General features: G+C 41.4%; 3 protein-coding genes across 3 annotated transcripts; all 3 read left to right on the top strand.

Annotated features, from left to right (window-relative positions):
- The first annotated feature begins 499 nt into the window (after positions 1–499).
- On the top strand, positions 500–1,857 carry LOC145861130 (uncharacterized). The gene has a single exon (XM_082962871.1). The coding sequence runs from the start codon at positions 745–747 to the stop codon at positions 1,597–1,599; it is 855 nt and encodes a 284-aa protein (XP_082818997.1). The 5' UTR covers positions 500–744; the 3' UTR covers positions 1,600–1,857.
- A 947-nt stretch (positions 1,858–2,804) lies between these two features.
- Positions 2,805–7,619, top strand: LOC106599195 (toll-like receptor 13). The gene is given in 2 exon segments (XM_082962872.1): positions 2,805–2,989; positions 2,991–7,619. Coding segments are annotated over 2 exon segments (567 nt in total). The 5' UTR covers positions 2,805–2,953; the 3' UTR covers positions 3,522–7,619.
- A 3,745-nt stretch (positions 7,620–11,364) lies between these two features.
- Positions 11,365–16,611, top strand: LOC123727867 (uncharacterized). The gene is made up of 2 exons (XM_082962870.1): positions 11,365–11,594; positions 11,981–16,611. Exon 2 carries the CDS (start codon positions 12,009–12,011, stop codon positions 14,916–14,918), a length of 2,910 nt encoding a protein of 969 aa, XP_082818996.1. The 5' UTR covers positions 11,365–11,594; positions 11,981–12,008; the 3' UTR covers positions 14,919–16,611.
- The last annotated feature ends 1,381 nt before the right edge of the window (positions 16,612–17,992 follow it).

Raw genomic sequence — 17,992 nt, 5'->3', positions numbered from 1 at the left:
AGTAAAACGTCAGGAAGTGCTCTTTGGAGCAGGGTGGTAGGACCGGGACTCAGGTGATTACAGTCCTATGCTGCACTAGTGCTCACTGTGACTGTCTTCCTCTGACAATTGTGAGTACAAATAATTACCATGTATTTTGGCTATGTTTTTCATTGTCTTTTGCTTGTCTAGCTCCTAAAAAATATGATACAATATGTTTTGTGTTTTCTATTATTCAGATTTCTTTTTTACCCTTATCTACTCATTTATAATTTGATAGTGGTCTTCTTTTTTCCTCTCTAATATAGTTTGTCTTTATCAGTAAAGCAAACTTTTGTGAGCTATGTTGATATATTGAATTACCTATCATTAATAATCTGTCAGTTATGTTGAGGACCACAGTACCAACAGCTATCAATGTTATTGCAATTTAATTAGCTTGTCTAATTATGTAATATTTCCAGCACCAAAATCATGTAACAGTTAGTCACTATATTTTTCTTTGTTATTTACTCTAGAACTGAAGAAGACGTCAATCCACTGGGCACAGACGTCAATTCAACGTCTATTCCACGTTGGTTCAACGTCATTTCATTGAAATTAGGTGGAAATAACATTGATTCAACCAGTGTGTGCCCAGTGGGAAGCCTCTAACACGATGACACTCAAGATAACCATGCCGGGAAAACAAAGTGGGTCTACATTCTCTCAGCTGAGACTCTTTCTTTGTTTCCTGATGTATTGCTGGGGTCTAGCTGATCCAGTATGTGGGTACTTCCTGAAAAACTGCACAATCCGTACATGAAAGTACTCTGTTATAACAGGAATCTTGAAGTCATACCAATATATATTCCGCGGAAAGTAATCAATTTAGACTTGGCCATGAATAAGATTTCCAAGATTAAAAAGTTGGATTTTAAAGGCCTATCAAACCTAAAAATTCTAAATATGTCCAGAAACCATATCTCTCAAGTGGACGATGGGGCTCTTGGATACCTAGAGGCTCTTCAGGAACTGGGTTTGGCTCATAACAGACTCACAACCCTGTCAGACCATTTGTTTCAGGGCCTGGTCAACCTCTCCCTGCTACATCTGGACAACAACCTCATTGCAACCATCAGCTCCTCATCCTTTCAGCCTCTCTCCAGTTTGAAGACAGTGAATTTAACCAATAACAACCTTTATAATATGAAGGATGTTCAGCCCATCGTACAATTACCACACTTACATGAGCTGTACATTGGGAGCAACAGATTCACCTCTTTCCAGTCACAGGAAATATCAAACACTTCTATAGAGCTGAGGCTGTTGGATTTATCCCGGAATCCATTGGGAATCTTCAGGATCACTGCAGATGTTCTTCCTTATCTTGAAGTGTTAGACATCGCCTACTGTGGCCAACTTGGACACATGGAATGGGATGTCCTGGACAGGTCTTTTCTGAGAAACGTCAATCGTCTCAACTTGAGTGGCATTGAGATGTCTTTCGAGAGGATGGGTATGGTGCTGCAGACTGTCAACTCCTCATTAGTCCATCTGAGATTGCAAGACCTCGTCAACGGCTCAAGGCTCTCACTGATATTGCCTGCCATATACCTACACTCAGCGTGCTCCGACTAGAATATAACAACATAGGTAATCTCTCTGAGGAATTTCTGCAGTCATGTAAACATACGACAGATGTGGACATATCAGATACTGGTCTTACTCAGCTGTCTGACTTTTCATTCAGATCAATAGAGCAATTAAGTACTTTGAAACTGGGCCACAATAGGCTTTCTTCTGTGCCAAAGGCCACAAGAAATCTAACTACACTGAAGATCTTGGATCTCAGCTTCAATATCATCAATAAACTAGGCTGCTCAGATTTCTCCAATCTTACAGGACTCACACAACTCTTTCTTTTCCACAATCAAATCCCCAACCTTCCGGGATGTGTTTTCCAGGATTTGAAAGAATTAAGGATCCTTAAACTGGGATCAAACAAAATCCTGACCTTGAATGATGCCTTCATGAATGGTTTGCACAAACTTGAGACTTTGAATTTGGCAAGCAATAAACTGAGCTCTATCAGAAAAGGAGAGTTTAAAAGCTTAACATCACTCAGCAATCTGTTTTTATTTGACAATCAGATTGCCAGTATGGAAAATGGAACCTTTGAGGGATTGGTCAACCTGACAGAACTTAAACTGGCCTCAAATAAGATCACTCAAATAGGTATAAGAAATACTGTGCTCACGGGACTCCCACTTTTAAAAAGTCTTGATATATCCTGTAATTACATCACATATGTAAATGATGATAAACTAAACCCTCCACCCTTCTCTCATCTGACATCTCTGGAGAACCTCAGGATATTTAGTCAGCGTCACAAGGGACTGTCTCATCTACCTATCAACTTTCTTGAAGGACTGAAATCTTTATTGTCATTCCAGGCAGGGAGTCTTAATATTAAGGAGCTGCACCCAGACACATTCATTCCCACACCCCAGTTGTGGTTTCTTGATATCAGTAAGAATGAGTTCACAGCCCTCACTCTGAAGCTGTTTCACCCAATCCCAAGGCTCAACAGCCTGTACCTGTCCAAAGCCCGACTTCAGTCCTTAGATTTCCTCATAGGAGCAAACCTCAGTAGAGTCACTTTCTTGCAGGTGAGCAAGAACGACATAACAGTAGTCAATGAGACAGTGTTGCGTTCTCTCCCTGCCTTGACATACGTGGACATGCAAGATAATGCTTTCACCTGTGGCTGCAGCGATGCTTGGTTTGTCAATTGGATGGAGAACGACAACCAAACACAAGTTGTTGGTGCAGGAGAATTTACCTGCAACTATCCTGCCGATCTAAAGGACACCAAGCTGTTGGATGTTGAGCTTCAGTTCTGTACAGTACACTTTGGACTTTACTGCTACATCTCTACCACTACTCTGATCCTCCTCACCCTGATAGCATCCTTTGCCTACCACTTCCTGAAATGGCAGGTAGTTTATGGCTATTACCTCTTCCTGGCTTTCCTCTATGACACCAAGCAAAGGAATAAGCACACGCCTCATGGCTGTCAATACGATGCCTTCATCTCCTACAACGCCCACGATGAGCCCTGGGTCCTGAGGGAGCTTCTGCCAGAGCTGGAGGGAGAGCAGGGCTGGAAGCTGTGTCTCCACCACCGGGACTTCCAGCCAGGAAAACCAATCATAGACAACATTATGGAAGGCATCTACGGAAGCCGCAAGACCATCTGTGTGATCAGCCGCCGCTACCTGGAGAGTGAGTGGTGCTCCCGGGAGATCCAGGTGGCCAGCTTCCGGCTCTTTGATGAGCAGAAGGACGTCCTGATTCTGGTGTTCCTGGAGGAGATCCCTACCCACCAGCTGTCACCCTACCACCGGATGAGGAAGCTGGTGAAGAGACGCACCTACTTGAGCTGGCCCAGAGCTGGGGAGGAAACCGGGGTCTTCTGGCAGCAACTACGGCTGGCTTTAGAGACCAAGGACGGCTCTTCTGAGGAAAATCCCATACTCTCTGGTGTGCAGGCTCTGTGATAGTGAAACCTTGATTTGAAACAACCATCACACTCTGAACCTTCACTGTATATTTACATGAGAATATTAAAGATGCACTCTCAAACTTTTGTACAATTTCAGCCAGTAGTTTTAAAAGTGGTGCTCACGAGCCAAAAGTGGTCACTGTTTTTTGTGTATTACGCCATCTGAAGTGTTTTTTTACCTATTCTTATGATATGTTACGAATTTATTTTGTACTATACGGTATGTTACAATTTTGCTGTGCTTATCATCCTGGAGTGCATCTTTAAGAAGTTCCTAAGAGTATTGATGGGTCAATCTAAGTAACTTAATAAAAAAAATCCCCATCAAAGTCAGTTTAAGCTATCAGGTTTTTTGCATGAGCTGGTTCTCAGTCCACTGCTTCCGACAAACTGGTCTCAGAGCAATTCATATTATTCTGTACATATATCTTTGAGGCCAAGTTTAGTATGATATGTTTAGTATGGTATATATTAATACAAAACTTACAATATGTGACAAATTTGCAAAACATAATATATGTTATGAAATCTAGCTAGGTGGCTAGGTGGTTAATGTTAGCTAGCTTGCTAATGTTAGCTAATTCACTAATGTTAGCTAGGCTAGGGGTTAGGGTTAGGGGTTAAGGTTAAGTTTAGTAGTTAGGTTAAAGGGTTTCGGGTTAGGGGAAGGGTTAGCTAATAAGCTAAGTAGTTACTAATTAGCAAAAATGTGGTAAGTAGTTGAACAGTTCTTCACTAGCTGAAATGCTAAAGTTGTCCGTAATGAGATTCAACCTCGCAACCTTTGGGTTGCTAGATGTTTGAGTTATATGCCCACCCATCTGTCATATGCAACCATGACAAACCTAACATACCATACTAAATGGAGTGTTTTGGATTCCCAGTGGATTCAGAAAGTATTCAGACCCCTTGACTTTGCCCACATTTTGTTACGTTACAGCCTTATTATTAATAAATGTATTTAAAAAAAAATCCTCATCAATCTACACCCAATACTCCATAATGACAAAGCAACATTAGGTTTTTTGAAGGTTTTAGCTAAAAAAACAGAAATACCTTTTACGTAAGGATTCAGACCCTTTGCTAAGAGACTCAAAATTGAGCTCAGGTGCATCCTGTTTCAATTGATCATCCTTGAGATGTTTCTACAACTTGACTGGAGTCCACATGTGGTAAATTCAATTGATTGGACATGATTTGGAAAGGCACACACCTGTCTATATAGGTCCCACAGTTGTCAGAGCAAAAACCAAGCCAAGAGGTCAAAGGAATTGTCCGTAGAGCTCTGAGACAGGATTGTTTTGAGGCACAGATCTGGGGAAGGGTACCAAAACATTTCTGCAGCATTGAATGTCCACAAGAACACAGTGGCCTCCATCATTCTTAAAGGAAGAAGTTTGGAACCACCAAGACTTCCGAGAGCTGGCCGCAGGGTCGAACTGAGCAATCAGGGGAAAATGGCCTTGCTCAGGGAGATGGCAAAGAACCCGTTGGTCACTCTGACAGAGCTCTAGAGTTCCTTTGTGGAGATGGGAGAACCTTCCAGAAGGACAACCATCTCTGCAGAGGGCACATGAAGGACTCTCAGACCATGAGAAACAAGATTATCTGGTCTGATGAATCCAAGATTGACTCTTTGGCTTGAATGCCAAGCATCATGTCTGGAGGAAACCTGGCACCATCCCTACGGTGAAGCATGGTGGTGGCAGCATCATGCTGTGGGGATGTTTTTCAGCGGCAAGGACTGGGAGATTAGTCAGGATCGAGGCATAGATGAACGGATCAAAGTACAGAGAGATCCTTGATGAAAACCTGCTTCGGAGCGCTCAGGATCTCAGACTGGGGTGAAGGTTCACCTTCCAACAGGACAACGACCCTAAGCACATTGCCAAGACAACGCAGGAGTGACTTCGGGACAAGTCTCTGAATGTCCTTGAGTGGCCCAGCCAGAGCCCGGACTTGAACCCGATCGAATATCTCTGGAGAGACCTGAAAATAGCTGTGCATCAACACTCCCCATCCAACCTGACAGAGCTTGAGAGGATCTGCAGAGAGGAATGGGAGAAACTCCCCAAATACAGGTGTGCCAAGCTTGAAGCGTCATACCCAAGAAGACTCTAGGCTGTAATCACTGACAAAGGCGCTTCAACAAAGTATTGAGTAAAGGGTCTCAATACTTATGTAAACGTGATATTTCAGTTTAAAAAAATTTGAATATATTTGTAAACATTTCAAACAAGCTGTTTTTGCTTTGTCATTATGGGGCATTGTGTGTAGATTGATGAGGGGGAAAAAACTGTTCAATCCATTTTAAAATAAGGCTGTAATGTAACAAAATGTAGAAAAAGTCAAGGTGTCTGAATAAAAAGTCAAGGTGTCTTTCCAAATGCACTGTACATACAGAATAATAGGAAATGCTCTGAGACCAGGTTTGCAACCGTCTATGTTGGTCTTCTGCATCTGCAGTGGAAGGTGGAGTTCTTATATGCCCTAGATATTGGCGAGACCAGTGCTTCATTTGTAAATCGGGAGGTGCCGGAACAAAATGTGAGAGCGAGAGTCAGGTGACCTGGGGAGTTCTAAGGTATCAGAACGAATGAAAAAAATGAATTACCTTTATAATAAAGCATTGCATGCATATCATCACATTTGCATAGTGGCATAGAGCAGTAGAATTGAGGCACTTATAGAAGAACATTTTTAGTAGCCTAGGGTCCGGGAAAATGTTGGCATTTTATAAATGCATTTCATGCAATTCTATGTCATTTTACCTGACTGGAGACTTTGCCAGAGTCATTTTTAACACCACACAAATAATCAAAATAACAGGCTACTTTGACAAACTGAGAATCTGAGATCAATTAAAAACGACCTTGTCTAGAATCCATCAATAGTCTAGGCCTAGTTGTGTGAAGACATATATTGTAGGCTACAATATGCAGAGGAAATTATAGTCCTAAAAATGCTTTCCAGTTTCACTGACTCACCCAGCTAACTCGCTGGTGATGGCCGATGCTCGTGCCAAAAGCCTGTCTCTCTCTCGCTCTCTCTTTTGTAAAAATAATATTTCGAAGTTGATCAAATATTTTGGTAGCCTACATCATTCTCTTTTCAGCAGGAGTCATTTGCTTTACAACCTGTGTTTTCGCTTGATTGTAGTTGAAATATTGCGAAAGGCCTGTTTTGTCTGCGTGGTGTTTTTTCACTGACAGATTTGCCACGTGTTCCCGACTGTAGGCTATTCCTTGTTTATTAGGTCACAATCCACAGCTACTGAGCCTCTGTCGCTAAATTATAAATTATTGTCATGGTGTAGTAGGCCATTCGGAATGATTTAATTCATGTCTGAACAGACAGCAGTAGTAATACAACTTTGGCAAATGTATTTAAATGTATCAAGGGTGCTGCAGTTCGTTCAGAATCCTTCGCATGGCTATGATTCTGTAAAGAAATAAATGAGAGATGTGAGTTGCAGGCTCATGTCTATCAGAGTAGAGAGAGGGAGAGAGGTCATAGAAAGTGAATCTCATTCTAGTTCTGTGAGAAACTGGCGCGCATCTCACACAGCCAAGGCCACTCGTTGGTCTCAAACATAGTTTACAATGTTATGCAAACCATTAACCCGGGCCGACCCAACCCAAATCAACTCTTAGAATATTAGTCCCACCTTAAAAATGTACTTTTTCACATTACTTTTCTTTCTGTTAACTAAAGGCAAAATTAACCACTGGGACAGACACTTCAACAACCTTATTTCGTATGATTTATTTTTGGACAGTCTTTTTTTTATTGGATGAGTATGTTATTCAATGCGTTTCTATGGGCTATAGTAGTAAAGGGCAAATTCAATATTTTATCAAATCATTTTTTTAAGAGGGTAAGAAATGCTTATATTTGTAATAGGAAATTGAATAAGCCAATTCATGATCATATTTGCTTCTTTTTTCCTTGTCATAGATTTTCTTGATTTTGTTACTAAATTAATGCAATATAATCACACTATTTCATTTTATTTGTATATTTTGATATCTGTCATACAAAATGTTCGAATAAAATGTGATAATAAAGTATAAATTGAAGCGTTCAAAGAACATTGTTCGAGTGACTTGTGTGTTGTGTTGTTTGAGTTAACACGTGATTAAATGTTTTGACAGCAGGTTTGGATAATATTCCAATAAGACACCATGTTGTACAGATGTTCACAGTTGTTTTTCATCGAACAGAGATCGCACACACACTGACTCCTATTCCACACAGCCCATCATGTCTGGGAGGATTTTGTTAGGCTCTGGGTGGATCTTGCTGAAAGCCAGGAGCCTGGGTGTCTCGTAGTGGTAGTACTCAGAGCCCACATACACTTTGATGTCATCATGCCTTCCTTGATTTTTAAAATTTTCTTTATTTTTATTTCATCTTTATTTAACCAGGTATGCTAGTTGAGAACAAGTTCTCATTTGCAACTGCGACTTGGCCAAGATAAAGCATAGCAATTCGACACATACAACAACACAGAGTTACACATGGAATAAACAAAACATACAGTAGAACAAAAGAAAACAAAAAGTCTATATACAGTGAGTGCAAAAGAGGTAAGTTAAGGCAATAAATAGGCCATGGTGGCGAAGTAATTACAATATAGCAATTAAACACTGGAATGGTAGATGTGCAGAAGATGAATGTGCAAGTAGAGAGACTGGGGTGCAAAGGAGCAAGATAAATATATAAATACAGTATGGGGATGAGGTAGTTAGATAGATGGGCTGTTTACAGATGGGCTATGTACAAGTGCAGTGATGTGAGCTGCTCTGACAGCTGGTGCTTAAAGCTAGTGAGGGAGATATGAGTCTCTAGCTTCAGAGATTTTTGCAGTTCGTTCCAGTCATTGGCAGCAGAGAACTGGAAGGAAAGACGACCAAAGGAGGAATTGGCATTGGGGTTGACCAGTGAGATATACCTGCTGGAGCGTGTGCTACAAGTGGGTGCTGCTATGGTGACCAGTGAGCTGAGATAAGGCGGGGCTTTACCTAGCAGAGACTTGTAGATAACCTGTAGCCAGTGGGTTTGGCGACGAGTATGAAGCGAGGGCCAACCAACGAGAGCGTACAGGTCGCAATGGTGGGTAGTGTATGGGGCTTTGGTGATGCCGGAGATGGGCAGTGGGGCCTCTCTGGCTACTGCCCTAGAGGTGGCAGACAGGTCCTTATCACAGGAGGCTTGCAACACCTTGATTGAGGAGGATGGGCTCACTGTAATGACTGGAACGGAATAAATGGCATGGTACACTCTTAGAAAAAATGGTTCCAAAAGGGTTCTTCAGCTGTCCCCATAGGAAAAACATTTTGGTTCCAGGTAGAACCCTTTTTGGTTTCAAGTAGAACCCTTTTGGTTCCATGTAGAACCGTCTGTGGAAAGGGCTCTACCTGGAACCAAAAGGGTTTTACCTGGAACTAAAACTAGTTCTTCAAAGGCTTCTACTATGGGGCCAGCCGAAGAACCCTTTTAGGTTCTAGATAGCACCTTTTTTCCAAGAGTGTATCAAACACGTTGTTTCCATGTGTTTGATACCGTTCCATTCACTCCATTCCAGCCATTATTATGAGCTGTCCTCCTTTCACCAGCCTCCTGTGGTCTTTATGTCCTTCTCTCTCCACTTATTCAATTTTCTTTCCTCTCACCTGTGGATGAAATAAAGTCTATGAAGTATGAATGAGAAATAGAACAATAAATACAAGGGCAAAGTCACACAAAGTGTCCATATCAGTTAAGTTTCACCATAAAGGTCATACAGAAGTCCAATTTTGGTCTGTTTGCTCAATAATTTTTTCTCACTTCCTCATTCACTTTTGTTAAATCATCCCCCAGGACACCCTTCTTTATGCTTCTAATGATAAATAGAACAATAACAAGGGGAAAGTCAGTGCACAAAGGGAAACATTATCCATATTAGTTATATGATATCATAAAGAACATACAAGCAAGGTAGATCTACTGTGGTATCACAATGTGGTATCAGTTCTGGCTCACGAATAAGGACTATGTCTGCTATGACGTCTGTGAATACTTCTCTCATACCTGCTTTGTAAATCACTGAACACTTTCCCATGAAGCTCTTGTCTTCACAGATGATCTAACCATGCATGCCATTGTTGTTATTATGTACATAGTGCTATTTCTATTGTTTTTATCACCCTTTTCATTATGTTATTTCACTGGTTCTGCATGTTGAAGCCTAAGATTTTCACTGTACCCTGCAATCACACCTGCAACCCTGTTCATGTGACTATTAAACAATCTGATCTGAATCTGAATAAAATAACTCTCTCCCTGACTCAATAATCTTCAATGAAAATGCACTGAATTCTAACCTGAGACTTACACATTATGCACTGTCTTATCATTGTCATCTCTATGGGACTCGGTTTCAATTTCATCAGTTCGTTTTGTTAAGCTATTCATTGTGAGCCTAAACACGTATCCTCTTGAAAAAAGTTATATGCTGCATTAGAATTGCATTCTGAGCTTTCTTTACTAACACATTCCTTTGTATACTTTGTCATCTAGTGGACACAAACTGTTATTACACAAAGGAGACAGAAGTGTGTCTGAGAACTCTGGTTTAGTCATCTTCCTTGAACAAGGAATTGAGAGAGACATTCAGCAGTGGGGAACCGCGAGGGCTTTCTATGCCTTCAGAAAAAGCCTAAGGATTTATAATTGTATTGAAATATTTTATATTAAATTCTGTTTTAATTTCTATGTAATATTTACAATAATTTGTATGACCTGAATTCATCTCTTCGGTTTGTGTTGGAATGTTAATACTGAAGAGAAAAAAATATCCAATCAGGATTTTCTTTGGTGGTCTCTGGGTAGAAATATCTAGCTAGCTCAGCCAGCGAATGTCTCAGTTCTCAGGAAGTGCCCTTATATGTTCAGCGTCAGTATTTTATTCAGTCCAATTGTGAGATGGAGCAGACAAGTCCAATTTCGGTATGTTTTCTCTATAACCTTCTTCTAACTTATGTTAACTCACTCATCCCCCTGGCCATCCCTCATTATATTTCTGTTCCTTCATTCTTTCTGAGAATGACAGCTTTACTCCCACTCTTGCTACACACACACACACACACACACACACACACACACACACACACACACACACACACACACACACACACACACACACACACACACACACACACACACACACACACACACACACACACACACACACACACACACACACACACACACACACACACACACACACATATGAGAGAGATTCTCCACTTCATTGCATTTTCTTTCCTGTCCCATGTGGATGAAATAAAGTTTATGAAGTATGAATGAGATATAGTGGTTGGAAGCAGCTTCTGGTAAAGAAATGAACATTAAATTCTCTGGATTGAAAAAAGTGTCAGTGTTAGTACCCGTTTGATGTTTGGATCAGAATATTCTTTGTTCTAGGAAATATCTCAGTTCTCGGAAAGTTCCCGTATACGGTCAACATCAGTATTTTATTCGGTCCAACTGTGAGAGAGAGCAAACAAGCCCGACATCCCCCCCACTCTCTCTCTCGCTTCTTCTTTTCTGCCCCTTGTTTTCTGCCACTTGTTTTCTGTCCCTTAATCAACTGTGTGTCAGGTCAACCCAGTCAGTTTAGTGTTCGCTTTGTGTTGTAGCTGTTTATAATATGAAGGAAGTTCAGCCCATCGTACAATTACCACACTTACATGAGTTGTACATTGGGAGCAACAGATTTACCTCTTTCTAGTCACAGGAAATAGCCCCCCACTCTTTCTCTCTCGCTTCTTCTTTTCTGCCACTTGTTTTCCGCCCCTTAATCAACTGTGTGTCAGATCAACCCTGTCAGTTTAGTTTTCGCTTTGTGTTGTAGCTGTTTGTGAGAAATCAATCTAGACAAATACCAAGATATATTTTGAACAAAGTATAGTGAAGTAAAACGTTAGGGACGTGCTCTTTGGAGCAGGGTGGTAGGACCGGGACTCAGGTGATTACAGTCCTATGCTGCACTAGTGTTCACTGTGACTGTCTTCCTCTGACAATTGTGAGTAAAAATGATTACTATATAGTCTGGCTGTTTTTAGTTGTCTTTTGCTGGTCTATCTCTTCAAAAATATCATACAAATGTGTGTTTTATTCTTATTCAGACAATGTTATTACCCTTATCTACTCATTTCTAATTTGATAGTGGTCTTTTCCTTTTTTCCTTTCTACTCTAGTTTGTTTTTATCAGTAAAGCAAACTTTTTGTGAGTTATGTTGATAATTTGGCTGACCTATAATTAATAATCTGTCAGTTATTTTGAGGACCACAATACCAACAGCTATCAGTGTTATTGCAACTTCATTGAATTGTTTAATTATGTTACATTTCCAGCCCCCAAATGATGTAACAGTTAGTCACTGGATTTGTCTTTGTTATTCTCTCTAGATCTGAAGTAGATGTCAAGCCCCTCACAATGACACTCAATATAACTATGCCAGGACAACGATGTGGGTCTACACTCTCTCAGCTGAGACTCTTTCTTTGTTTCCTGATGTATTGTTCGGTTCTTGCTGATCCAGTATGTGGGTACTTCCTGAAAAACTGCACAATCCGGGGTAATCTCAGTGACCCCTCTGACATGATAGTACTCTGTCAAAAGAGGAACCTAAATGTCATACCTATAGACATTCCACAGAATGTAAGTGTTTTAGATGTGGCCATGAATAACATTTCCAACATTGGAAAGTTGGATTTTAAAGGCCTGTCAAACCTCAAAAATCTGAACATGTCAAGAAACCAGATCTCTCAAGTGGACGATGGGTCTCTTGGACACCTAGAGGCTCTTCAGGAACTGGGTTTGGCTCATAACAGACTCACAACCCTGTCAGACCACATGTTTCAGGGCCTGGTCAACCTCTCCCTGCTACATCTGGACAACAACCTAATCTCAACCATCGGGTCCTCATCCTTTCAACTTCTCTCCAGTTTGAAGACAGTGAATTTAACCAAGAACAACCTTTATAATATGAAGGACGTTCAGCCAATTGTACAATTACCACACTTACAGGAGTTGTACATTGGGAGCAACAGATTCACCTCTTTCCAGTCACAGGAAATATCAAACACTTCTATAGAGCTGAGGCTGTTGGATTTATCCAGGAATCCATTGGGAATCTTCAGGGTCACGGCAGATGTTCTTCCTTACCTTGAGGTGTTAGACATCGCCTACTGTGGCCAACTTGGCCGCATGGAATGGGAGGTGCTGGACAGGTCTTTTTTGAGCAACGTCAAACGTCTGAACCTGAGCGGGATTGAGATGTCTTTCGAGAGGATGGTTATGGTGCTGCAGACTGTCAACTCCTCATTAGTCCATCTGAGACTGTATGACATTGGTGAAGAGAGGGTCAAGGCTCTCACTGATATTGCCTGCCATATACCTACACTTAGCTTGCTCCGACTGCATCATAACAACATAAGTGTTCTCTCTAAGGAATTTCTGCAGTCATGTAAACATTTGACCGAAATGGACGTATGTGATAATAATATTAATCAGCTGTCTGAGTTTTCATTCAGATCAATGGAGCAATTAAGTACTTTGAAACTGGGCCACAACAGCCTTTCTTCCGTGCCAAATGCCACAAGAAATCTACCCACACTGAAGATCTTGGATCTGAGCTTCAATATCATCAATAAACTTGGCTGCTCAGATTTCGCCAATCTCACAGGACTCACACAACTCTTTCTTTTCCACAATCAAATCTCCAAACTTCCAGGATGTGTATTCCAGGATTTGAAAGAATTAAGGATCCTTAAAGTGGGATCAAACAAAATCCTGACCTTGAATGATGTCTTCATGAATGGTTTGCACAAACTTGAGACTTTGAATTTTGCAGGCAATAAACTGAGCTCTATCAGAAAAGGAGACTTTAAAGGCTTAGCATCACTCAAGACTCTGCTTTTATTTGACAATCAGATTGCTAGTCTTGAAGATGGAGCCTTTGAGGGATTGGTGAATCTGACAGAACTTAGACTCGAGTCAAATAAGATCACTCAAATAGACATAAGAAATACTGTGCTCACGGGACTTCCACGCTTCAGAACTCTTGATATATCCTGTAATTTCATCACATATGTAAATAATGATAAATTAGACCCTCCACCCTTCTCTCATCTGACATCTCTGGAGAACCTGCACATCCATAGTCAGCGTCACAAGGGATTGTCTCATCTACCTAGCAACTTCCTTGAAGGTCTGAAATCTTTATTGGCATTCAAGGCAGGGAATCTCAATATTAAGGAGCTGCACCCAAACACATTTATTCACACACCCCGGTTGTGGTACCTTGATATCAGTAAGAATGCATTCACAGCCCTCAAGCCAGAGCTGTTTCACCCAACCCCAAGGCTCAACAGAATGTACCTGTCCAAAGCCCGACTTCAGTCCTTAGATTTCCTCATAGGAGCAAACCTCAGTAGAGTCACTTTCTTGCAGGTGAGCAAGAACGATATAACAGTAGTCAATGAGACAGTGTTGCATTCTCTCCCTGCCTTGACATACCTGGACATGCAAGATAATGCTTTCACCTGTGGCTGCAGCGATGCTTGGTTTGTCAATTGGATGGAGAACGACAACCAAACACAAGTTGTTGGTGCAGGAGAATTTACCTGCAACTATCCTGCCGATCTAAAGGACACCAAGCTGTTGGATGTTGAGCTTCAGTTCTGTACAGTACACTTAGGACTTTACTACTACATCTCTACAACTTGTTTGGTCCTCCTCACCCTGGTAGCATCCTTTGCCTACCACTTCCTGAAATGGCAGGTAATTTACGGCTATTACCTCTTCCTGGCTTTCCTCTATGACACCAAGCAAAGGAATAAGCTCACTCCTCATGGCTGTCAGTATGATGCCTTCATCTCCTACAACGCCCACGATGAGCCCTGGGTCCTGAGGGAGCTTCTGCCAGAGCTGGAGGGAGAGCAGGGCTGGAAACTGTGTCTCCACCACCGGGACTTCCAGCCAGGCAAACCAATCATAGACAACATTATGGAAGGCATCTACGGAAGCCGCAAGACCATCTGTGTGATCAGCCACCGCTACCTGGAGAGTGAGTGGTGCTCCCGGGAGATCCAGGTGGCCAGCTTCCGGCTCTTTGATGAGCAGAAGGACGTCCTGATTCTGGTGTTCCTGGAGGAGATCCCTACCCACCAGCTGTCACCCTACCACCGGATGAGGAAGCTGGTGAAGAGACGCACATATCTGAGCTGGCCCAGAGCTGGGGAGCAAACCGGGGTCTTCTGGCAGCAACTACGGCTGGCTTTAGAGACCAAGGACGGCCCTCCTGAGGAAAATCCCATCCTCTCTGGTGTGCAGGCTCTGTGATAGTGAAACCTTGATTTGAAACAACCATCACACTCTGAACCTTTTCTGTATATTTACATTGAAGATGCACTCTCAAACTGTTGTATTATGTCAGCCAGTTGTTTTGAAAGTGGCGCTCACGAGCCAGAAGTGGTCCCCATTTTCTGTGTATTACGTCATCTAAAGTTTTTTTAACCAATTTGTATGATATGTTACGAATCTAATTTGTACTATATAGTATGTTATGATTTTGCTGTGCTCTGCATCCTTGAGTGCATCTTTAAGAAATCGTTAGTAGTATTGACGCACCAATGCGTCGATCTAAGTAACATAATAAAAAAAATCCTGGTCTCAGAGCATTTCGTATTATTCTGTACATTTATCTGAAAGACCACATTTAGTATGATATGTTATGTTTCGTATGGTGTGTGTTAATGTATTAATGTAAAACGTACAATATGTTACAAATTTGCAAAACATAATATATGTTATGAAATCTAGCTAAGTGGCTAGGTGGTTACCGTTAGCTAGGCTAGGGGTTAAGGTTAAGTTTAGGAGTTAGTTTAAAGGGTTAAGGTAAGGGTTAGGGGAAGGGTTAGCTAATATTGTAAGTAGTTACAAAGTAGCTAAAAGGTAGTAAGTAGTTGAAAAGTTGCTAACTAGCTAAAATGCTAAAGTTGTCCATGATGAGATTTGAACTTGCAACCTTCGGGTTGCTAGACATTTGTGTTATACACCCACCCATCTGTCTTATGTAATCATGCAAAACGTAACATACCATATTAGATGAGGTGTCTCGGATTTAAGTACAGAATAAAACGAAACGCTCTAAGACCAGGTTTGCAACCTGTTATGTTGGCCTTCCGGATCTGCAGTGGAAGGTGACTGAGCTACAGCAGTGTTTGTCAGCCCATGAGATATCCTGAAAATCTTCTCACGAAAACGTCCGTAGAGTCCGAACGGTTTGGCCTACAAACTATTATGACCCTTCTATGGAAAGACACTTGGACTCATCTGAAGGTAAACCAGTACCGGTTCCACTCTATGGAAAGGGGAAACTTTCCCTAACACGACGGTGTTCTCCGTTTTACTCTACGATCCCCACAAATGTCATGGGACTCGTCTGAAGGTAGCCCATAGAAACGAATGGAAGTAAAGAGGTAGTTTTTGCCGACAAAAATAAGGGGTTAAATGTGTGTCCAAAAAAAATGAAACATTTCCTGAGCTTTCTTAGATCTTCTACATATATGACAGACACTTCAAAACCTTATTCCTTATGATTTGTTTTTGGATTGTCTTTTTTGTAATTTATGTTATTCAATGCGTTTCTATGGGCTACAGTAGTAAAGGGCAAATTCAATATTTTATCAAATCATTTTTAAATATTTTTTGGGGGATACTTAAAGGGGTCATAAAATTCCAAATCTAATTCCCAAATGATCTATGTTATAACCTTTTAAAACAATTCCTTATGTTAGCTTAGTTAAGAAATGCTTATATTTGTAATATGTGCTTAAATGTGTAATGGGAAATTGAATTAGTGATACCTTTTTTTTCATTGTCATAGATTTTCTTGATTTTTATACTTGATCTCATTTATCTCATAAATGAATGCAATATAATCACACTATTTCAGTTTATTTGCATATTTTAATTATAATATGTCATACAAAATGTTGAGCATAAAATATGATAATAAAGTACACTATATATGCATAGTATGTGGACACCCCTTCAAATGAGTGGATTCTGCTATTTCAGCCACACCCGTGACTGACAGGTGTATAAAATCGAGCACACAGCCATGCAATCTCCACAGACAAAGACTGGCAGTAGAATGGCCTTACTGAATAGCTCAGTGACTTTCAACGTGGCACTGTCAACTTCCAACAGGGAGGTTTGACAAATTTCTTCCCAGCTAGAGCTTCCCCGGTCAACTGCAAGTGCTGTTATTGTGAAGATGAAATGTATAGGAGCAACAAAGGCTCAGCTGCGAAATGGTAGGCAACTCAAGCTTACAAAACAGGACCGGTGAGTGCTGAAGCATGTAGCGCGTTAAAATTGTCTGTCCTCGGTTGCAACATTCACTACTGAGTTCCAAACTCCCTCTGGAAGCAACTTCAGCACAATAACTGTTCGTCAGAAGCTTCATGAAATGGGTTTCCATGGCCAAGCAGCCGCACACAAGCCTGAGATCACCATGCGCAATGCCAAGTGTTGGCTGGAGTGGTGTAAAGCTTGCCGCCATTGGACTCTGGAGCAGTGGAAACGCGTTCTCTGGAGTGATGAATTAAGCATCACCATCTGGCAGTCCGACAGACGAATCTGGGTTTGGCGGATGTCAGGAGAATGCTACCTGCCCAAATGAATGGTCCGGGGCTGTTTTTCATGCTTTTGGCTAAGCCCCTTAGTTCCAGTGAAGGGAAACCTTAACGCTACAGCATACAATGACATTCTAGATGATGCTGTACTTCCAACTATATGGTAAAAGTTTGGGCAAGGCCCTGTCCTGTTTCAGCATGACAATGCCCCCATGCACAAAGCGAGGTCCATACAGAAATGATTTGTTGAGATCGGTGTGGAAGAACTTGACCGGCCTGCCCAGAGCCCTGACCTCAACCCCATCGAACTCCTTTCGGAGGAATTGGAACGCCGACAGCGAGCCAGGCCTAATCGCCCAACATCAGTGCCCGACCTCACTAATGCTCGTGGCTGAATGGAAGTCCCTGCAGCAATGTTCCAACATCTAGTGGAAAGTCTTCCCAGAAGAGTGGAGGCTGTTATAGCAGCAAACGGGGCACCAACTCCATATTAATGCCCATGATTTTGGAATGAGATGTTCTACAAGCAGGTGTCCACATATTTTTGGTCATGTAGTGTAGAGGTCGATCGATTGATCTGTATATTTAGTTAAAATAAATTCATGTTAGTAGGCAATATTAACTAGTGAAATTGTATCACTTCTCTTGCTTTCATTGCACGAAGAGTCAGGGTATATGCAACAGTTTGGGCCGCCTGGCTCGTTGCAAACTAATTTGCCAGAATTTTACATAATTATGACATAAATTTGAAGGTTGTGCAATGTGACAGCAATA

Source organism: Salmo salar, chromosome 16 (genome assembly GCF_965601325.2).
Source record: "Salmo salar chromosome 16, fSalSal1, whole genome shotgun sequence".
Taxonomy (NCBI): domain Eukaryota; kingdom Metazoa; phylum Chordata; class Actinopteri; order Salmoniformes; family Salmonidae; genus Salmo; species Salmo salar.
Note: the sequence above shows the minus strand (reverse complement) of the source record. Positions and strands in the feature narration are given on the sequence as shown.

Coding starts and splice junctions, on each gene's coding strand:
- LOC145861130 (XM_082962871.1), top strand. CDS start 745: ATGTGGGTACTTCCTGAAAAACTGCACAATCCGTACATGAAAGTACTC.
- LOC123727867 (XM_082962870.1), top strand. CDS start 12,009: ATGACACTCAATATAACTATGCCAGGACAACGATGTGGGTCTACACTC.